The sequence below is a fragment of the Arvicanthis niloticus genome, chromosome 2, assembly GCF_011762505.2.
Source record: "Arvicanthis niloticus isolate mArvNil1 chromosome 2, mArvNil1.pat.X, whole genome shotgun sequence".
Classification (NCBI taxonomy): Eukaryota; Metazoa; Chordata; class Mammalia; order Rodentia; family Muridae; genus Arvicanthis; species Arvicanthis niloticus.
In genome coordinates this window covers 146134725-146157810 of record NC_047659.1, presented here as the reverse complement: position 1 = coordinate 146157810, position 23086 = coordinate 146134725, and the positions used below count along the sequence as shown (strand labels likewise).

At 49.8% G+C, this 23086-nt stretch overlaps 1 protein-coding gene across 1 annotated transcript in view; it reads left to right on the top strand.

Moving 5' to 3' along the window:
* Nucleotides 1-12872: 12872 nt before the first annotated feature.
* The window catches only part of Taf4 (TATA-box binding protein associated factor 4), a 66666-nt gene continuing 56452 nt past the window's right edge, over nt 12873-23086 (top strand). Inside the window, exon 1 of the mRNA XM_034496146.2 lies at nt 12873-14129. Coding sequence (XP_034352037.1) covers nt 12935-14129 — 1195 coding nt within the window. The 5' untranslated portion in view covers nt 12873-12934. The remainder of the gene's footprint in view (nt 14130-23086) is intronic.

The window sequence follows — 23086 nt, the reverse complement described above, 5'->3', positions numbered from 1 at the left end:
AAATTGTGGCTGTGGTGATGGCTCAGTTGACAAACTGCTGGTCATGCAAGCATGAAAACCTGAGAGTGGACCAAAACCCTCTTTAAAAGCCTGGCAAAGTGGCCAGAATCTGCAATCCCAGTCTTGGGTTGGGGGAAAAAGTTAGATCACTGAAGCTCACTGGCTGGCCAGCCTTCCCCACTCAGAGAGCTGAGCGTCAGGTTTAGTGAGAGATGCTTTCTCAGAATCGAACAAACAAAGGTGGAGGGGTGGAGAGATGGCCGAGTGGTTAGGAGCATTTTTTCTTACAGACGACACAGGTTGATTCCTAGAACATACCTGGCAGCTCACAACTGTCCAGAACTCTGGTTCCAGGGATCCAATGCTCTCTTCTTACCTCTGTGGGCACCAGGCATGCACATGATACCCAGATATGCATGCAGGCAAAATATCTGTATACCCAATATAAAGGATATTAAAAAAATAACGACATGTAGAAAAGGATCACGGATAGGCACCTGTTGTCAATATTGGGCCTCAACTTGCAAACGCCCACGGGTGCACCTTCAGTCACATCTCACATAACACACATAACACACATAACACACACACACAACCCTCCACAATACATAAGTGTGATAAAGTATACAGAAAGTTTATCACCTTCATGGTGGCAGTTTAACACAGCATACAGTATACAACTCTGTCCAGTTTACTGATTTCCTTCCAAGTTGGTTATGTCCTATCAGTTTGTGCCTAATTCAAAGCACAAGGATTTTCTTTTGAATTTTCTTTTAGAATGTTTATGCTTTTGCTTTTCTGGGATCTGGTTTGAAAGAATTTTGTTAGAATTGTAAGGTAGGGTGGGTTGCAGTTTCTCCATAGTATGTCCAGTCTAGCCCTGTGTGTTGAGAACAGTTTTCTCCCATTGGTGGCCACTGGCTACAGAGTGGAGTACTTCTTTCCAGGACCCTGAGTCCTTACTCCTCTGCCTTTTCAAGACTGTGTGGGGGCTATTCTGGTTCTTTGTTGAAGTAATCATTTAAAACGGCCACTGGTCAAACTGACTATCTAAGCTGCAGTGGCTCTGCCTAGCTCAGCTGCCATGTTCTGTGGCCAGAGGCTACATGTGCACCGCAGCTAGAAACGGCCAGCCAGAAACACCAGCCCTGCCACCCATGAGACGCCAACATGGGAGATGGCACTGCCAATTTTCCATGCTGTCTCCTCAAGGCTGGGCATTGCCCAGACCATCCGCCAACCACATGGGCTTGGTACAAATGAGACCCTAATGCATAGATTATCCAAAGGCTTATATATTTGGTAATGATCAATAACAAGATGCCCACTCATTCAGAGGTGTAACCCAATACCCAACCTAGATATGCCAACTACCTTTGATTGTGGGAGACAGATGAACATCCACCTCCATGTTCCCCTCTCTCTCTCTCGTTCCTCCCATCCTAGCTCTTCCTCTTCCTTCTCCTCCTCTTTCTCTTCTTACTCCTCCCACCTTAGCTCCTCCTACATTTTGTCCTCATGTAAGCTCTAGAATTAACGAGTTTCTGCTCCTCAGTGCTGGGACCACAGGGACAGACCACCTTGCCTGGCCTTTGGTTTGCTCATCACTGTGGTCACCATCTTGGGCAGCAGGTCATCATTCTCACACCTCCTGCCTAGGTGGATTCTGCTCTGGCTGACCACTCTGCTCTTGTTTCTTTCTTTTTTTTTTTTTTTTTTTTTTTTTGTTTTTCGAGACAGGGTTTCTCTGTGTAGTCCTGGCTGTCCTGGAACTCACTCTGTAGACCAGGCTGGCCTCGAACTCAGAAATCCGCCTGCCTCTGCCTCCCAAGTGCTGGGATTAAAGGCGTGCGCCACCACCGCCCAGCTCTGCTCTGTTTCCTTCTCACTACCAGACGCCGGAAACTCCTCCATGGTCCACACTCACTATTTTGCTTGTCTTTACATTATATATCTAAGTGAGACCTTGTGGTTTTGTCCTTCTGTGCTTGGTGTATTGTCAGCTAGCATGACATACTTCAGGCTCACACATGTTGTCACACTGATAGAATTTCCTTCCTTCATAGTGCTGAATAGCATTCTGTTGTGTGTATACTATATTCTAAAGATTTTTTTAATGTTTAATTATGTATTTGTGTCTGTGTCTCTCTATGTGCATGTGTGTGCAGGTGCTTAAAGAGGCCAGAAGAGAGTGTCAGACCCTCTGGAGATGGAGTTACAGGTGGTTGTGAGTCATCTGACATGGGTGTTGTAACTGAACTTGGATCATCTGCCAGAGCAGCAAGTGCTCTGGACCTCTGAGGCATCTCCCCAGCCCTCTGCCTTATTTTGAGATAGGGTTTCTTACTTAGCCTGGCTTGCAGTGAGCACCTGGTATCTGCCTGACACTACCCTCTATCCAGCACTGGCTTTTACATGGGTGCTAGGGATTCCAGACCTGGATCTTGTATTTGTGTGGTAGGCACTTTGCCTACTGACACATGTGCACTTCTGAGGAAAGCAGCTTGTTGGCCTTGAATCTTTGGTCTGGGTCATAGCCTTCTGTTTTCTGGAGGCCAAAGGTCAGTTTCATCTCTGGGCTCGGGTTTCTGCTTCCTACAAAATGAATTTGCTCTTGACTTTCCAGCTCAGAAAGTCAGTTTGCACAGAAGAGCTGCATCCTACACTGACTTTCGTCCAACAGTAACACACTTAAAACTTTACTCACAAACACACTCAAAACTGCACACACAAACACACTCAAAACTGTACATGCAAACACTCAAAACTGCAAACACACACACACTCAAAACTGCACACATAAACACACTCAAACTGTACATGCAAACACACTCAAAACTGCAAACACACACACACACACTCAAAACTGCACACATAAACACACTCATAACTGCACACACAAACATACTCAAAACTGCACACACAAATGATCTTTACCAGAAAGAACCACTCACCATAGGCTGAGCAGACGGTTTCTCCTCACTGCCTTTACTGCTGGCAGAGACCTGGGATATTCCTAGTGTGTGGTTATCAGGAAGAGCACTGTGAGTCTGGGGTGTGGAGTACGCATGTTTTTTGGGGATATGTACAATTGCTGGACTAGATATGTGTTTATTGGAATCTGACAGGAATAAAAGAGTCTGCAAAATGGTTAAGTAGATAAAACACATAGGCATGCTGACCTGAGTTTGGAACTCCAGAACCCACTGAAGTCACATTTGGTAATGTGTGTATCTGCAATTCCCATGCTCCCATGTTGATATTGTGTACAATCCCAGTGCTCCCATGCTTAGATGGAGACAGGAGAGTCCATAGAACCTCACACAGAGCAGCAAACAGCAAAAAAGATGAATATGGAAAACAGACCCCTGAGATTGTCCTGACCTCACACATGGATGCCACAGAACAAGACCCACCCCCCATCTATGCACATGCATGCACATACTTGAGCACAAAGACACCCCCCACACACACACACACACAGAGGGAGAGAGAGAGATATTTTGAAAGTGGGTGAGGCAGCATAGAAAGACCAAAAAATAAAGGTAACAGAGTGAATGAGGCCCTATCCTGGGACCCAGTTTGCATTTCCTGCTGCCGAGAGAAGCAGCTGTAAACTTAAAACTGCAGAGACTGTGCCTGTCCTAGAGACATCTTAAAACATGACAAAAATAGCACACTGTGTTCCCACTGGGTGAGAATGTGTGTGCCCTGCAGCTTAAAGGCTAACGATCCCCTAGTCCCCAAGTCTAAGCAGCAAGGCTCATAAAGCCGCCTTACAAGAACTATTTTAAAGATTCCATTTTACGCCTATTTGTATATGTGGGGATGTGTGCAGGTTCCCAGGGAGGCTGGAAGAGGGGGGTCAAAACCCCTGGAGCTGGAGTTACAGGAGGTTGCGAACCACCCACCCAACTGAGGTGCTGGGAGCTGAACCCTAGTCCTCCGAAAGCCCAGTGTGTGCTCTTTACTGCTGAGCTTTCTCTCCAGCTCCAAAAACAAACTTTAAAACATTTTTATTATATTTGGCGCTCTCTCTCTCTCTCTCTCTCTCTCTCTCTCTCTCTCTCTCTCTCTCTGATGTGATCCATCCTGGGAACCCACTAGGTGGAAAGGATTGTCATAAGATGTCCTCTGACTTTCACTTGTGCACTGTGGCATGTGTATACCACACACACACACACACACACACACACACACACACACACACACACACACGTCTTTGGTGTGTACTGTACTTTTCCCTACATGTCTCTGGGTCTAAATACTTACTGAAACCTACACCTGATAACTTTGCTTCAGAAGTTATCTGGCCCTGACATTCTTTCCTTCACTGGCAGCCAAGGTTCTCTAGCTTTATTCAAAGGGAAGTTCCTAAGGGGGTGGGATTCTTCAGGCTGCTGACAGCAGTGCTGAGCTGTCTCCCTGAAATGCTGCTGACGTGTGAACTGATGCCCATTGTCATCAGTGGCTGCTTGTCACAGGCACAAGCACTTGAGTAGTGTAGGACCACTTTTTATTATAGACGTGTTGTGTCGTTGCTGTAAAATTGCCACAATTCACTGCTGCTGATTTTGCATTAGAAAGGCATGTGCATTTCAAAGGAATGAGGAAAAGCATTGTTTTTTGCTTATTCTAATATTCAACATTTCTGAGATTTTTAATTTTTTTTCTGGTCACCAAATTTGTGTCTGGTATCCCTTCAGTCTAAACAATCTCCTGTGGTGTTTTGGGGTCTGCTGGTGGTGAGTTCTCTTAATTTTACACGAAAATATCTTGACTTAGCCTTATTCTCCAGTATTGAGGATGGAACACATGGGGTGAGTGCTTTACTTCTAAGCTATATTCACAGCCCCATTCTTGCCTTTTATTTTGATAGTCTTACTAAGTTGCTCAGGCTTGAACTTATGGCCTCCCTCCTGCCCGAGCCTGATTAAACTAGGATTCCAGGTCAGTGCCACCGGGGCCAACTTTACTCTCACTCTTAAAAGGTCTGATATATATAAATTGGTCAACAGGCATCTTTCCAACACTTTATTTTTGTTCTTTCGAGACAGGTCTCACTGTGCAGTCCTCAGTGGCCTGGCACTCGGTATGTAGATCAGGTATATATTTGACCACGTTGCACATACCTCTACTTTCCTGTGAGTTTATTCTTGTGGGAGTTCAGAGAATTTATAAAAATATTAGTGTATATCTCTCACTAGACAGAATTCCAGCCACGATTCCCTCCCAGGCTCTCCCTGTCTCTGTTTTCTCTGTAATTCCAGTAATACACACACAGACAATGTCACACGGCAATGATCACACAGACACTGTCACACATAAACACTGTCACACAGCAATGCACACATAGACATTGTCACATTGCCCCAACTTCTCACCTCTCCCTTTCAGATTATATGAGTTCTATCAATTCATGGCCCAATCACTGAGTTTTATCTCAGTTCCAGAATATAAACTTAAAACAGTTTCTAGTTATGTTGTGAAAGAAACGTTTCATTGGCTGAAAGCCTATTTTTCTTTATGCCAGATATTATTGCTCTAGTAGTTGTCTTATATTTCAATTTTATTTGTGTTCATATTTGTGTAGGGGTGTGACAGAGGATGACTCCAGGTGTTCCTCAGGTACTGTCTAGCTTTTGAATATTTTAAAAAATGTGTTTGTGTGTGTGTAGGGGAGCATGTTCACATGTACACACATGCAGGCCAGAGGACAACTTCGGGACTTCTTCAGGACACTTTCTTTGCTTTTGCTTTTGCATGCATGCATGCATGTGTATGTGATATGCACATTTACATGCAGAGGACAGAGGACTTTGTGTTTGGGACTGCATGTGTCACTAGACCTGGATCTTGTCAGGCAGGTCACAGGCCATCTCCTTGTCTATGTCCCTCAGAGCACTGCAGTACATGTGTGTATGGAGTCATGCCTGGCCTTTCTACATGGCTGCTGGGATCCAAACACAGATTCTCATGCCTGCATAGCAAGCACTCTTACCCATTGACCTTTTTCAGCCTTTGTCTTTGTCTAAGACAGGGTCTCTCACGCATCTAAAAAATATGAGCTAGGCTGACTGGCCTGCGAGCCCCAAGGATTTCCCTGTCTCCAATTCTGCAGCACTGGATCATGAATTTGTTTATTTATTTATTTATAGAATTTAAAAAAATTATTTATCCTTTTGTCCTTGAAACAAAGTTTTATTATGCAGTCTTGGCTGGCCTCAAACTTCTAGCAATCTACTTGCCTCTCTCTCTGAGTGCTGGTATTAAAAGCATGAACCACCATGCCCAGCTTAAATTTTTTTTTTAAACTTCAAATTTTTTTTTTAACTTTAATCTTTTTAAACATGGTTGTCAGGGATGAAACTCTGGCCCCCACGCTTGCAAGGAAAACATTTTATAGAGCCATCTCCATAGCCCACAGCTACTTTATAATCCTTACATACTAATCCCATCAGGTCAATTTCCTTACTCTTGTTGAGAATGGGTGATTTTTAAATCTATTTAAACATTTTCTTTGAGACAGGATTTCTCTGTGCAGTTCTGGCTGATCTGGAACTCACTCTGTAGATCAGGCTGGTCTTGAACTCAGAGATGTCCCTGCCTCTGCCTTCTGAGTGCTGGGATTAAAGGAGTGTGCTCCACCTCCACTTTAGGATAATATTATTTTGGTACTGGTTCTTTTGGGCTTGTGGCCTGGACATTGTGACACTGTTTTGTCAGCTGATGGCTGACTTGAGGGACTGAGACCCAAGTCCTCATCTGTCACTTGGACAGCTGTTCCTGTCTCCTCTCATGTCTTATTCTGAGCTATGCTGTTTGGAATCTCCCTAGTACGTGGCTCAGAGTCCAAGTGGAGATGGAGACAATGCTCGTAAGCCCAACTCTATCTCCCTTTCTCAAGCTTTTTCTTTTCTAGGATTCCCTGTACCTTCAGGAGAAGGGTGACACCCAACTTTGACATCCAGCTCTTTGGGGTTTCTTTCTGCCTAAGTGGCCTGGACCATGCTCTGACCTTAGCGGCTCTCCAGGCATGAGTCCCTGTCCTGTGATGAACCCTTTCCAGAACCTGCACCTGAAGTCCGGCTCTGGAAAGCTGGGCAAATGTTAATATCATTTCACCCAGAGTTTGAGGTATGACCCAAGGGAGAGTTAGTCTTGCCATGTGGGAAACACAAGCCCAGCTTGTCAACTTTTGTGACCAATGATTTAAAAAAAAAAAAAAAAAAGTGCCGGTGGTCGTGGTGCATGCCTTTAATCCCAGCACTTGGGAGGCAGGGGCAGGCGGATTTCTGAGTTCCAGGCCAGCCTGGTCTACAGAGGGAGTGCCAGGACAGCCAGGGCTACACAGAGAAACCCTGTCTCGAAAACAAACAAACAAAACAAAACAAAACAAAAAGCGAAACAATTGGGATTTAAACGCATCCCCCCCTAAGTCTGTAGCTGATTCTGGGGAGAAACGGCACTTTTACAATGTCAAGACTTCTCATTCTTTAATTTGGTATACTCCTCTAGGTATCTACTCTATGTGCAGTGTAAATGTTTGCATGGGTGTGCAGGCCTGAAGTTGAAAACATGAAGTCTGTCATGTTTTCCTTGATTGCCTCCCACTTCATTCACAGAGGCAGGCTGTCTTGACGAACCCAGAGTTCACCAATTCCAGCTAGCTAGCCAGCTTGATCTGGGAATCTAGTCTGCCTCCTGAGTGTTGGGGTTACAGGTGGTTGCCACACCTGCCTGGCTTTTACAGAAACTGTGCAGATCTGAACTCTGGCTCGGGCTTGCAAGGTAAGCACTTGGCTCACTGAGGCATCTCCCCTGCCCTCCTCCAACTTACCTCAGTTACGTGGTAACTGTGGACTATGGGTCCCATGTTTTTCATTCATTTCATACTAAGGTACTTTTTACTTTACGTGTGAGTTCTCCGTGTGCCCTGGCTGTCTGCCTGCCTCTGTTGGGATTCAAGTCACATCACCACTCAATCCGTATTTCACATTCTAAGTGGTCAACTGTTTGATTACTTGGTCCCCAGCTGCTGACACCTGTAGGAGGTGGACATGGATGAAAGGGGATGCTCAGAGGCTAGACCTTCAAGTATAGCAGCCAGGCCTTGCTTCCTGTCTTGTGGGTTACAAGCATCCTCAAGCTCCTGACACTGCAATCCACGGGCTGTTCTCCTGTCATGTCTTCTCCGGCATGCTGCACCAGAGTAAGCTCTTCCTCACTGAGGCTCACTGAGTCAGCCAAGAGAACGTTGTCTTTTGTCACTCTGTCACGGAGAGGTGAAAAGTGTGCTGGGCTCCACCCTCTTTTTAGCATCCTCAGTGACCTGGGCATCTCACTTTCTGCTTAAGTGGCCTGGACCAGAAAGTGGCTCCCCACCAAACCTTAAATGTGATCATTCAACATGTAACAGCACTAAGTTTTCAGGGGCATGAGGTGAGGTTTGAGGGGTTTGTTGTTATTGTTGTTTATTTTTTATTTATCTTTTGAGACAGAGTTTTATGTGGACCACCTGCTCGCCACACTACTATACAGCTGAGGCTGGCCTTGAACAGTTCCTGCCTCCACCTCTGAAGTGCTGGGATTGTATGTGTGTACCACTATTCTCAGTTCCAAATTGAGTTAGGATTTTATAAACTGGACATGTGAGCTGAATGGGGGCAAGTTGTATTAGAAATCAACCAAAAAGAAAACCCTCAGGGAACCACCTGATAGTAGAGTCACACTGTACCTAGCAGGAGGTATGGCCAGCTTTTCCTGGGAATTGAGGCTGATGAAGAAGCACTCAGGGTAGGTGGAGGCTCGGGAATGCAGATGCAGGCATGCTGTCAGGCTGGGCTCCCTCATGCACTCTGAGTAAGCTCCTCTGAGCTGAACTGTAAACCCGCTCACACAGCTATAGTTAGTCCTTTGTGGGAGTCAGCCAAGAGAATGTTGTCCTGAGTCATTCTAGAGTTTAGTAGACAGCTGGCTCTGGAGACCAGGGTCAGTTTCAGAAGGAGAAGGCAGGAGCAGGCACCAGACCTATGATGTCCATTTGTGTATGACATGTGGACAGAAGGATGGCTAACCTCAGCATGAGAAGAGTGCCACCAGTGCCCAGCAACTTAGTGTCCGAGACTTGGCTTTCTACCCTAACCAAGAGTGAGAACCAGCCACAAACTTGGCCTTGCAGAGAGCACTCAATGCATTAGTCCTAAGATTGGTGGCCACCCAAGCCTGGTCCCAGGCAAAGGGGCCTTGAATAGGCACAATTGAATGCTGTTACTTTCTTGGGAATACAGGGCAGCAATTGGACTCTGTTCCAGATGCGTCCAGCCTGTATCCTACTCCAGCTGCCTCAGGCTTCTGTACAAGCATGAGAGACTGGATAGGCCAAAGAGTACCTTGTGACTTTTACAAGCCTTTTCTCTTCTTACAGGGACACAGGGTGTAGAGGGTTGAATAATGAGTGACCCTTCCCTCAACTCACATCACCCATTACACAAACTTCTCTTCCCTCAACTCACATCACCCATTACACAAACTTCCTTTCCCTCAACTCACATCACCCATTACACAAACTTCTCTTCCCTCAACTCACATCACCCACAACACAAACTTCTCTGGAGGAGATTATCTTTGCAGTTGTAATGTGTTAAAAACCTTTCAAAATCATCTTGGAATCTGGTAGGTCCCAAATCCAGGGACTGGCATCATTCGAAGATGAGAGGTAGCAGCTATGTGAAAGGCTGACAGGATAGAATGAGCCTATCAAGGCTAGCATGTGCAACTCAGCAAGACACTGTGTCAAAACAAAACAGAGGAGAAACCATAGCCAGGTGAGGCCAGAGATGGCTGAAGCCACCACTAGGCAAGGGTGCCTGACATAATCACCCAGAAGCCAGAAGCAGGAACCAGCTCAAGACCTCCAGCTACCATCTAGTGTGCCCCCAACCCCGTGTGTGGAGTGTGCCCCCCAGCCCCCCATGTGTGGAGTGTGCCCCCAGCCCCCCATGTGTGGAGTGCACCCCCCAGCCCTGTGTATGGAGTGTGCCCCCCAGCCCCCCGTGTGTGGAGTGTGACCCCCAGCCCCCCATGTGTGGAGTGCACCCCCAGCCCCTGTGTGTGGAGTGTACTCCCCAGCCCCCCATGTGTGGAGTGCACCCCCAACCCCCCAGCCGTGTGGTATGTGCATGTGCATGGAGGTTAGAGGTCAGCATCAGGTATACAGTGTATTCCTCAGTCATTCTTATTTTTGAGACAGGATATTTCACTATACTGTCTGGACCAGTGGGACCCAGGAATACTGTGATTTCCCCTCTCCATAGTTGGGATTACTACACCCAGTATTTTCATGTGGGCGGGATTCAACTCATATCCTATCACTTCACCAAGTGAGCCATCTCCTTATCCCTCTGCTGTGCCTTTTTAAAAAATTTACTTATTTTTTTAATTAAACAAACATCTTATGGAGCTGGTGAGATGACTAAGCAAAGGTAATTGCGATATTAGCCCAAAATAAATTTGATCCCTTGAACCTATGGTGGCCAGAACCCACTCCTAAAAGCTGTCCTCTGCTTCTACAAAATGAGGTGTTTTATACTTTATACTGACTGATTCTTCCTTTTCTCTTTTAATGCTAGTTCTGAGATTTTCAGCTTCAAACTATGGAAGTTATAACAGCCTGTGGCACCCTATCAAAGGGAGAGACATTAAAAAAAAATTGTCCTTTAGGCTCCAGAGTAACAAAGGTTAAAACTCTAATAGTGTCTACTGGCCCTTGCACATAGATTTTGAGGAGGGGAGGACTTTTTTTTTTAGCTCCACCCACTTCAGTCTTAAGGGCAGTGTGCTTGAAAACAGCTGCCTGAACTGTGGCTCCCATACTGGGCTCTGCAATAAGAAATGAAGGTGTTGGGGCACAAACCCTAAGCTCTACACCTGTAACTTAAATCTTGGTGGTTCAGGGGCTGTAAGTGTTATCAACAGATGCTTAGGAATGAAAGAAGGCTTTGTCCCCTTGAAGAGGCTTGGGACCACACTGGAGATACATCCTGGTGGGCCTATGGAGAGGACAATGCTTGCCCTCATGAAAGATCTTAGTACCATGGCAGCAATGGACATGCAGGGTAGGAGTGTGGCGCTGGGAATCACCAGTCTCCAGAGGCCTGTGAGCTCCTGAGCCTGGGCTTTGCTATAGGTGTTCACTGTTTTGCGCTCTGTCACCTAAAGGTTTTGGGGTACAGGCTGCTGCTGTATACCTAACTGGTAGTTCCCAGCATCAAGTCAGCTAGCAGAACCTGCTGATCATCTGGTTGACTTTAAAATCTTCAAACCACCATCAAGAGTGAAAAATTCCGAGTGGTGTCCCACTCTCTAAGGGTGCTCTTGACCCTGAGTGTGTTCTGTGTCAAAAGAAGATTCTTGGGTTTTATTTACAAATGTGAATTTCTGTTTCTCATGCCAAGCCTATACCGGCTTGTATCAACCTGCTTCCTCACTGTCTTTCTTTTTACTGACTTCCCAAACTTGGAGACCTGATGTTCAAGAACAAAGTTTCTGTTGTTTAAGGATTCACAGGCACACTTTGCAGTGAGGGCACCGTTTCTTCTGGCTTCGATGTACACAGTTCCTTAGGTAGACTACTGCTTAGACAGCAGCTGGGGTAGGGTGGGGTTTGTATAGTAGTTATGTAACTCATTTAGTTTAAAAGGCTGGGATAGGATCAGCACACAGGCTGAGAGTTATATTCTGCTTTTGAGAGAAGAGTCCTCACCTCACCTTTTTGATACAGGGTCTCACCAGACCCCAGGCTGGCCTCCAACTAAATACATAGCAAAGGTTGAACTCTTTACCCTCCTGCCTCCATCTTTCAAGTGCAGGGATGGTGTGTGTAGGTAGTACCCGGGCTGATGGGAAACGTCTCTTTCAAGGTACCAAAGGGGGGAAAAAAAAATTACAATGTCAAATTCCTCATCCCGCAGTGCTGGATCTGTGCAGACTGTGGCAAGTCTCTTTCTTCTGAAGTGACGATGATTCTAGGAGGGTCAGTTGTAGTGAGGTCCCAACAAGGAGCTTTGCCATCTGGAATTTGTTTTTCGGCCTTTCCAAAAAAAAAAAAAAAAAAAAAAAAAAAAAAAAAAAAAAAAAAAAAAAAAAAAAAAAATGGGAAGACAAAATTCATAGCAACGTCCAATAAGACGGTCTTTTGGTTAAGAAAACAGCCAGGAAGAAAGGGGCGAAACGGTAACGAAATTGTTCCCACGAAGTGCTTGCAAGCATCAGTTTAGAGGATTTACTACCCCCTCCCCCACGAGAAAAGTAAATAAAGAACAAATCAGCTTCCGGATGTCCAGCTTCGCCCGGGGTGTGCACGGCCCTCGTACTAACCGCTGTAACTCAGGGGAGCTGACCCGTCGCGTCCGCCGTGTCCTCTGCGCACCTCTCCGCCCCGAAAGCGTCTTCGTGCCAGGACTCAAGCTCCTCACTGACCGCCGAGGCCCCGGGAGCGCTCGCGCAGCTGTCGCCGCCCGCCCTGGCCGCAGCCATTTTGGAAGGGTGCAGACAAAGGGCGAACCCCGCAGCAGGCTGCCGCGACCCAGCCGGCGCCGAGCGCCGCCGCTCTCCCGGCTCCGCTGCCATTCCCACCCACGCTCCAACAGCCGACCGGCACCCAGCACCTCGCCTGCTCCCCGGCCTCTGGCGCTCGCAGCCATTGGCCGCGTCTTTTAAGAGGCGGCCGCAGCCAATCAGAGGCCACAGGGGTGCGGGCGGGGGCGGTGCGTGTCGGCGCGCCTGCGCCGTAGGCCGCCCCTCCCCCTCCCTGCGCGCCGCGCCCCCGCCCGCCCCGCGCACCGCCCCCCGCCCGCCCCGCGCCCCGCTGGAACCTCCTCCTGCCCAGGCGCGCTCGGCCGAGCGGCGGCGGCGGCGGCGGCGAGGAGGAAAGATGGCGGCGGGCTCGGATCTGCTGGACGAGGTCTTCTTCAACAGCGAGGTGGACGAGAAAGTGGTGAGCGACCTGGTGGGCTCGCTCGAGTCGCAGCTGGCGGCCAGCGCGGCCCACCACCACCACCTCGCGCCGCGCACGCCCGAGCTGCGGGCCGCGGCCGCCGGCGCGCTCGGGAACCATGTTGTGAGCGGCAGCCCGGCCGGAGCCGCGGGCGCAGGGCCGGCCGCCTCCGCCGAGGGCGCGCCCGCAGCGGCGCCGGAGCCGCCCCCCGCAGGTAGAGCGCGGCCGGCGGGTGGGGGCCCGCGGCGCCCGGGCTCCAGCTCACCGCGCCGCTTGCTTGTCCCCGCAGGGCCCGCGCCGGCGCCCGCCAAGCTGAGGCCGCCGCCCGAGGCCAGCGCGGGGCCCTGCCCCGTCGTCGCCGCCGCCGCCACCGCCGCCGGGCCGGATCCCGCCGCCGCCGCCCCGCCCGCCGGCCCCGGCGCCTCCAAGCCCGGCCCGCCTGGCCCGCCCGGCCCCGGCGCCGCGCAAACTTTGAATGGGAGCGCCGCGCCGCCCACCGCGCCGCACGCCGCACCTGCTGTCAGCCCGGTCAACAACGGGCCCGCGCCGCCGCCCGCCGCCGGCTCTGTCATCCAGGCGGCCCCCGCGCCCGCCGCGCCCTCGCCGCCCGCCGCGCCCGCGCCCGCCGCGCCCCCGCCGCCCGCGCCCCCAGCGCCCGTCGCGCCAGCCCGGCCGCCCGGGCACCCCGCCGCGCCCGCGCCCCCCGTGTCACCCGCCGCCGCCGCCGCCGCCGCGCAGAACGGGGCCGCTCCTGCCCCCGCCGCGGCCTCCGGGGGCGCCGCGGGGTTGGGCCAGCCGGGCGCGGGCGCGCAGGGGGCCAAGGCCGAGGCGCCCAAGCCCGGACCCGGGCCGGGGCCGGCGGCGGCGGCGGCGGCGGCGGGGGTCGCGGGCGGGGGCGCGGCGGGCGGTGTGCTGCTCGGGCCCGCCATGCCGGGCGCGCTGCCGGGGCCTGCGCCCGGGACCCCCGCGGGGCTGGCGAAGGGCGCGGCCGCGGCGACCCCCAGCCTGCCTCGGACGCCGGCGGCCACCACCGGCGCTATCCGGGCCACGCTGACGCCCACCGTGCTGGCCCCGCGCCTGCCGCAGCCGCCGCAGAACCCGACCAACATCCAGAACTTCCAGCTGCCCCCAGGTGAGTGGCAGCGCGCGGCGGGAGGCGAGGGCGGGTGCACCAGGCTGCCCTGGTGTTCCAGGAAGTTCTAGGCTGCATTCTGGGGACGTGCCCTGGTCGGGTGGCCCGCGAGGCCGAGGGGCGGCCTCTGCCCAGGTGACCTGCCAGTTTTGAGTGCTTCCCAGTCCTGGAGCTTCCAGAGCCTTCGGGGAACTCTGCTGTCCCGTTGGGGTGCTGTGGGTCACCACCGTATAGACGAGGGTCCCTTCTCTCTCCTCCTTCAGGTGAGGTCAAGAGAGGGCGAACCAACTACTCACGGGCAGGCTTATGAAGTCTGTTTCTGTGTGGAAGGTGTGGGCTTCCCTGTTGCCAGGGAAGCCGGTTGGGGACTCTATGCAAGGGTCTAGTGGTCAGCGGTGCCTGAAAGGGGATCCTGGGTGTTTTTATTGTTGTCATCCCTGGAGGTCAGCAGGACACTCAGTGCGTAGGGGTCTGCGGATGCAGGAGATCACAGTGATGTGGATGCTGAGACTCAGACGCTGTCTCGGCTAGGCGCTAGCAGATTCCACACATGCTCTGACTCTTGTCCTCGAATTCCTCAGGGCCCCTTGGGTTTGATGAGTGGCTCCTTACCCCGCTTTTAGACTGCTTTTGTTTGAGAGTCCTCTGCAGGAGTGTTCCCACTGAACCCTGGGCCGGAGCGAGCCCTGAGCGCTCCTCCCGTATTACACAGTGACATGTGCAATCAGTAAGTAGCAGCGCCGCCCGCCCGCCCGCCGCCGCCGCCGCGGTGGCAGTAGTAGAGAATTAGAAAGCATGCTGCTACTGTGTCCTCTCCTGTTTTCTGAAAAGTGGTTTGGGTCACTCTGAAGGAGCTACAGCGTCTTTAGAGTTGAGTTTCACTGTGGAAGTCAGTGAGGATGGGCAAGGCTCCCCAAAGGTCCAGAGATAGCTGCCCTATCTATGCAGATCATAGGACCCAGAAGTGTTTTCAGGGTTGCAGGGGCTGCCATGCTCTGAGGAGGCTCTGGGTGTGACATAAGGCCTAGGAGCTGCAGATGTCTGTTGCCACACATCTGGGGCTTGCTGAGAAGTGTGCACGGTGTGTGTGAGTGTGAGTGTGAGTGATTGAAAGGTCTTGTTCATTATCTTCATTATGACTTTTGGGTGGGAAACATGGCTGATGTTTATAGTTCAAGATGCATTTTGTGCTTATAGCCTGTTATTTGAAATGCCACAGTACTTTGATACTAATTTCCCCAATGCAAGGATGTGCCCACGTTGTCCTTTTATCAGGAAAGCTGGCCTAGTCAGGTGCCCATGCCATCCTTCCATAGCAGTCTTGGCTTACCCTGGTTCCTTTGCTTTTGAGTGCTGTACAAGTGAAGTCCATCTCCCTGGGAGAAGGACGATGTCGTTTGAAAAGGGCATTGGCTGCTGTCTCCATCACTAATGCCTCCTTTTCCAGGTCAGGCTCAGGGTTGGTGCATCTGCATCAGCCCCCCATGCTTGTGTTGAAGAGTAGGGCAGAGTCTGTTGGTGTCTGAGTGGCAGACACTCAGAACTCTGTTTCAGAGTAGCCACATGCTTTCTGAAAGGAGAAGGCTCATACCCATCTTCTGTACCCTCTGGCTTCTGTTGCTGTTTTGAAAAGGAGTGCTGATTGATTACTTTAAAAACACTCAAAGCTAAGGTAATGTTTGGTGCTTAAAACTACTGCCACCAATGCTAGAAAGCCAACATCTTTTTAAACAAGACAGGAAGGCATAGGATGCAAACATTCTAGCTTTGTCCTGTAACTGAGTAATCAGAACTTTTTCTAACTGATGTTCCTCCTTCATTGAAATCTTTAATAATAAAATCTATTCAAAAAGGTGAAAAATAGGTTATAATAAAACTTTGTTTAGTCAATAGCAGCCTGCATGGTAAGGTGGAGAGAGATAGGGGAAGCAGGTTTCAAGGCTACACATAGGTGTCAAGTGAAGCAGCATACACACCATTGGCAGTTGAGTGAGAGGAGTGTGAAAGGGGCTGAGTCCCTCCCAGTGCCCTCATGATAGAGGTCATGCTGGGGGAGGGGAGGGACACGGGTTTGACCCTGAGATCTTTGAGATCAAATTTCATCTTCACAGTTCACCAGGAACTTCTAATAAACATGTTGAACCTTTTTTTTTTTTTTTTTTTTTTGCCCTGATCTTCCCTGTCAGGACAAGTTTGTAAAGGGACAGGGATGTTACTGTGGTTGTGGCTTGCTGCTGGTTTGCTGGTGCCAAAGTCTAAGTTTGATCCACAGTGAGAGCTTTAGAGAGCTCTGGAGAGCACTGGACAGCAGGTGCACATGTCAGGAGGAGATAGAGGGCGAGGCACAGTGTGACTACAGTTGCCGAAGGGGCAGGTGAGAGAGAGGACCTCAGAGTTAGTGTTGCTCTGGTAGCTTTGAAAGATCTGGGTGGAGGATGCTGTTCTGCAGGCTGTTTTTCTTACTTGGCAAATTAGCATTTTCGTTTGTATGTGCTCTTTCTACCTTCATACTGAATTTACTCTCATGTTGCTCTAGATCTTGGCTAATTGTAGGTTCTCCGTCTAGGAGAAAACACTCCTTCTGTTGGACTGGATGCTGTGGCTCTGGAGTGAGCACAGGTGTCAGGTGCTGGTGCCCACATGTGGTAGGTTGTGGATTAGTGGCTCACTGCATGTGGGCCTGCCTGAGTTGTTGGGCAGACAGAGTCTCAGGTTTAGAATCTCAGGCAGCTCAGGGTGGAGAGATGCCGGTGGACTCTCTGGGCTGGGGTTCTGGAGGCCAACTTTGGCTGCAGCAGCAACCAAAAGGAACATTCTTGGAACTTTAGCTTTTCTTACTTGAGGTCACAGTTGCTGTTTGCCTGGGAAAATACATTGCTAATGGAGCCTCAGTTTGACTGTAAAGTGACCGACAGCTTTGTGAATAGGAGTTCTGTTCGGATGAGGCATAGACGGGCACAGCGGCACTGTATTCCTAGTTCCCCAATCCTTTCCCTGCTTTAAGGGTGGTGTTGCTGTAGAAGTAACAGTGTTTTTAAGGTTAGTTTTATTCCAGTGAAAATTCCTACCCAGTGGACAAGAAGTTTGGGGCAGGTTGTCTTGCTTTGAGTGGAAAGAACAGTGGACCGCTGGGGTGGTCGCCACCCACAGAGCCACATGCTACCTGTGCGAGGACCTCACCAGGGCCTGGCTTTAGGCCAAAGGTTGTAACCTAGTTTGCTGCTGCTGGATGAGAAGGAGGAAGAGAAGGAAGAGGAAGAAAAGGAAAAACATTTTGGTAACCATCATGGGCAGTGGTGCACTTTGGAAGACTGAGGGTGGGTCTCCTTCCCTGTTAGATTCACAGCTGGCCTGTCATTGTCATCTTTGGGCAGTGTGGTAATGGGATAATGACTGGCATTTGCAGCTGTTTTTAAGGCTGTTCAGCATTGTGTTTTGGTGGTAGTAGTAGAGGGGCCTGTGAACATTTTAGGATGGTGGTCTTGTCTATACTTCATGCTGTGTGTGGGTTTTGTGAGGCAAGGTCTCTCATTAGATTGTCTGGGACTCTCATTCTATAGCCCATTCAGGCCTTGCTTGAGTCCTCAGTTCCAGCTTCCTGGGTGCCAGTGTACGCCGTCACACTTGGCTTATTGGTCTCCACATATATGCACTGCACTTCTGGGCAGATCCCTGAACACCAGGGCTGCTGGGAAGAGCACCCCCTGGCGTGAGTTGGAGTGAGTGAAGGAGGGAAGACAGGCTGCTGGGAAACATCTTCACAGTTGCCCCAGAGATGCCACTGGGTCAGAACCATGCCTATTTCACTCAGCCCTGGCCCTCAATGGAGTGCCTAGTTGGGGGTGGTACAGTCAGGGTGTTCCAGGATGCTTCCAAAGTCTGCCTCTGTGGAAATGTGCACTTTCTTCCACTTACAATATAAATTTGGAAACAGCTTTTATAAATAGCAGGTTATATTTGAGCTGATCAAATCGTAATAGCTGTTTTTTTTTTTTTTTTTTTTTTTTTTTTTTTTTTTTTTTTGCAAAGTTTGAAGTAAAGATGTAAAATTCTATAGAAACTGCCTAAGGTCTGAAGAAGTTTGTAGAGTTTGAAGAAGCAACTTTTCTTTTCTCCATGAGCCTCTGCTTGCCTGGTCTAGGATGCAGCTGTTATTCAGGGCCGTTGTTGGCAGTCTTTTAGTCAGGCCTTGGCTGACTAAACTGCTAGATTAAGTTGGGGGGGGGGGTGTCATTGTGTAGGAAGTCTAGGTGCTATGCAGCTTTGTGCCTGCACTGGGAGCCAGGGTTACCTGGGTGTTGGTTTGAGTGCAGTTGGGCCAATTCTCTTAGAGCATCTTGCTTGGCAGTGTTGTTCTGCAAGGCAGATAAGGCACGGCAAGGTTATGTCTACGAATTAGGAGTTTTATATTTTATGGTAGGGCTGTGAAAGTTTTAGTTTTTACATTCTTTTGAATATTTGTACCAAAGACATAAAAACCTGAAAATCTTCAAGAGCTAAGATTGCCCACAGTTAGGATCCACCTTTGCCCTGTTTTTTTGTTACCTGCCTGTCCAAGTGCTTTGTCGCTGCTGAATGGGGCCAGGGAGCTGCATGCAGACCTGCAGTTTGCTCTGTGATCATGTTCTGGTAGGAACTTAGGATGGGAGAGGTTGCTGGAAGCTAGGGCCCTTTTGCTACTCTGAGAGTCTGTGAAGTTAGGGAGACGCTTATACTTCCTGAAGCTTTAAAGATATTATTGTGTGTGTACATGGTGTGTGTGGGTGCATGTGCTTCAGCACATGTGACGAGCAGACAATAGTGTGTGGAGGCATTTGTCCTTGCCACTTTCTGTGGGTTTTGGGGAATCAAACTCAGGTTGCCAGGCTTGCATGACATAGCAAGTGCCTTTACTCACTGAACCATCTCGGTGTCTCCTTCCTGAGGTTTTGAGAGACAGTTTTGTTAAGGTCCTGTCCTCTGTGTATGGTAGAGTGGCTCTGAGGAAGGCACTTCCTGGTTTCTGTGGCCCCTAAACTTTTGCAGGGAGTGCACCCACAACACACATTCAGGTGGGTGGTGCTCATGACCTTGGGTTTTGGAGTCATTGCTCTGAGGGACTTCTGGTTCTTGCGACAAACTGAATATCTGATTTTAGAATGAGACCTTAGTAGTGAGTCTGCTCTGTGATTCTGAAGGCGTTTAATTTGAGGGTCTGAGGTCTTAGTTGATACTGAGCAGCAAAAAGAGTTGAGCCCTCCCCATCCAGGGCTACTGTCCAGTTCGTCCTGCAGAGTCAAAACTGGGGTATGTGGCCCAGGGCAGCTACAGGGCAGAGGCTGAGCATCTCTTGATCTGAAAGCACTTTTGAGCAGGTGCTAGCAGGGGTGAAGGGTCCTTGGCTGGTGACCTTTCACCGAGTGGCAAAGAAGGGAGGGAAAGAGCCTGCTTTTTACTTCCTGTGTTAAAATACATGGGGGTGGGGCTCAAGATTCATTTATTTCCCTGTGTGTACCAGTTTGTGTTTGCATGTGTATACATAGTATATGGTGTCTCCCTACCCCTTTAAAAAGGACAAGGTTGCTCACAGAACCTAGAGCTTAATAAAGCTCTAGGCTGGCTGGCCAGCAAAGCACAGGGCTCCTTCTTTCTCTGCCTCACCAGCTCTGTCTGAGACTATAGTGGAGCTGCCATGCCTGACTTGTCTTAGAGTGTGCTTTGGATTAAACTTAGGTCTTCCTGTGTGCACAGCAAGTATTTTACTGCCTGAACTATTTCCCCAGCCCCTTGCTTTTAAATTAACCTATTCCCACCGTGGGGTGTGTGTGTGTGTCTGTCTGTCTGACAACTTGGTAGAGAGGCCAGGGGTTATTCTTGGGAGGTATTTCTCACATGCAGACTACCTGTTTGTTGAGAAGGGTCTCTCAGTGACTGGAACTCAGCAAGTAGGATGGACTGGTTGGCCAACAAACCCTTGGGATCCACAGGCCAGTGCTTGTCTAGTGCTGGGGTTACAAGTGCAAGCCCTGGCTGTTTATGTGGGTACTGAGGCTCAAACTCAGATAGATCCTCACAGTTGTGCAACTAACACTTTACCAACTGAGCTCTCCCCAGCCCTCAAGATTAGTTTTTGAGAGACTTTGGGTTTTTCACAGCGGGGCCTGACTTGATGACTACTCCTATAATCCACTCGGAACTCTTGTGGAGAAGCTCCCACTCACAGGATGAGGCTGCTTGGTGCGCAGCTGAACCTTGTGAAATGATTCAGAATACTACCGCCTCTCTCTCAAGCAGTGGTTATTTGAAGGAAAGCCTTTTGGGCTGACTTACTTGGACAGGGTCTCCCTCCATGTGTAGCCCAGGATGTCTTGGAACATGCAGTTCCCTGGCCCCTGCCTCCAGAATGATGTGGTTACAGGTATGCACCACCACACCTTGGTGTCCCCCACATCCCCCAGTGTTGCAGGGGCATTAGTATTTTCCAGTCTGCCTTTTCTGATTTTAAGTTTGTATTTACTATAGGAAAATTTGAAGTTAGTGGGAAGAAAGTAAGTCTTGTGTTGTTGATCCTTGCCCAGACTCTCCTGTCAGGGCTGGTCATTTCTGCCCCTCTTAGGATATACTTGATTTCATAAAGTTAGGACCTTCCCCACCCTCTGAGTGTGGCTAGCCTTGCCTTGTCCTAGGTTTTCTGTGCTCTTCCAGCCCTTACTGGCTTTTGAGACTTTGTTGCACTGCCAGCACCTCAGCCTGTGCAGACCCCATGCTGAGGTGTCCTAGCCTGCTGTAATGGCCCACCCTTACTTGCATATCTCCACATACACCTGCACATCTGATGGTTGAGCATTTTCTAGGCCTTGATAGAAATTACTTTGCAGGAGCTAGGCCAGTTTATACTTTTATAAGTATTTCCAAAATATGACTTTCTTGGGAATCAGTACTACTGCATAGTGACTATGTAGTTGTGTTTTGATTGTGTCTGTGACTCAGCTGGTGTGGGTCTTGTTAGTGTGGATGGTGCTGGGGCATGCTGACTGATTTCACTATGAACTTGCAGAACTGCACCTATAAATACATGGTGACAGTGAGCATGCTGAGCCGGGTGCTAAGGGGCCTACCTCAGGGTCTCACAGCTATAGATCCCCACTCTTCTGCAATGCCCTTGTGTGGGGTCAGGTACTTGACAGAGGAAGTTCAAAATATATTTCTGGCCGTGATGGGTGCCTATGGCAGAGAGGTAATGTTAGGCAGGGAGGACCTTCCTGGGAGTGAAGAGAAGGGCCAGCCATACGGTCTGTCCAGAGAATGAACGACTGGGGAAGGTGAGGGGTGTGGAGAGAAGGGTAGTAGGAGGTGAGGCTGTGTTGGTTCAGTCTAGGAATTGAGATTTCTCTCACCTGGGAACCAGCTGTTGAGAGTTTAGTCAGGGCAATGACAGAATCAAACTTGGTTTTGTGGTCCCTTTTGTGTCTGTGAGCTGTGGAATACAAAGTTGTTTGTTGTGGGGGCTGGGCAGAGGCAGGGCATGGGATTGGCAGGATCCTAGTTGTGGTGTGAGGTGAACGTCAGTGGGGCTTGCTCATGGCCTCAGTTCTGGAGACTGGTTAGGTGGTCTTGTCAGTGAGTCTGGTATGTGGGCCATACTGATGGATGCCCTCTTGGTGGAATGTGCAGGGTTTGATGTGTTATGTCTGAGTGGGAACATTGGGTAGTGAACATAATCCGGAGCCCAGGTGGAGGTAAGAATTTGAGAGTCAAGAGTATTTGATGGCCCTTATAATCATGGTGGGAAGAGCTGTGGGCTCTTCTTCCAGGCATGCCCTGCACCTGGAAGCAGTGGCCTGCTCCTGGGATGAGCTGTGGAGTCTCTCAAGCCTGGGCCTGGCTTGGGAGGAAGGCCTCCCAAGCAGGCAACTGAGATGGAGACATAGTGTAGACACTGTGCTGGGGCCTTTTTTTTTTTTTTTTTTTTTTTTTGGTATGGGGACCAGGGCTTGGTGTTTGGGCTCTTTGATATTGTAAATGGGCTCAGGCCCAGCCCAGCTGCCAGGTGTGCTGATGTTGTAAGTTTGAGTCTGTGGCCTGTCTCTGGGCCTTGGAAGTCTCATAGTAGGGACAGTTCCTGTGTGAAGGTGCTGAACAAGAGGAAAACGCCTGCCAGGGACCCAAGGCCACTGAGGAGACTTGGCAGTTCAGCGTGTTAGCAGCTCTTGGGGACCTGCTTGGGGTTCACTTTGAAGTTTGTTTTTGTGCTTTACACATGTGTGTGCAGGGAGTGGGCTTCTATAGGGAACACATGGGGGGAGAGCCATCATCTGCATAGGGGAAGTGCTCACTATGCTTAAGGATCAGGGAGCCTATTTGGTGCAGTGACTCAGTGTGTTCTCTGGCCTTGGCTTCTGTCATTCTGCGAGGGTGCTGGTGGGCTCTGTTTCACAAGGCTCCTTTGATTTGAGTTCTTTGAGTTCTGTTCCTTCTTGCAGCTCCTGTTTGTAGCTAGGGCTCCCTGGCTAATAATGCCTGTGAGGTAAGTTATTGTAGTCATGCCAGATGCAAGAGCAGCAGGCAGTGGGCAGGGGCTTCCCCTTGTCCTTAGGTCTTGTCCCAGAAGCATCATAACTCTCTTTCTCTAATTCCAGCTGGGGAAATTTGGTAATTGGCTGGTTCTAAGTGCAGAAAATATTGGGGAATTGGACCTATACAATGGGGAAGGACGTGGAGGTTTGAGGGACAAGGAGCAGGCCCCAGGATATGGCTAAGTGGGCGAGAGGGATGGTCTAGGGAAGGTCCGGCTTCAGATCCCTGTGGAGGTGGAGGACGACTGTTGCGGCTGTGTTTCGGGAGCAGAGCTCTGTAAGTGTGGAGTGCAGTTTACTAATAGACTGTCCTCTGCATCCCAGAGACGCTTGGTCAGCTGCATTCCATACAGGACACTTCCCTGATGCTTCCTGGAAACTGGGTGGAGCCACTTGGTGCCA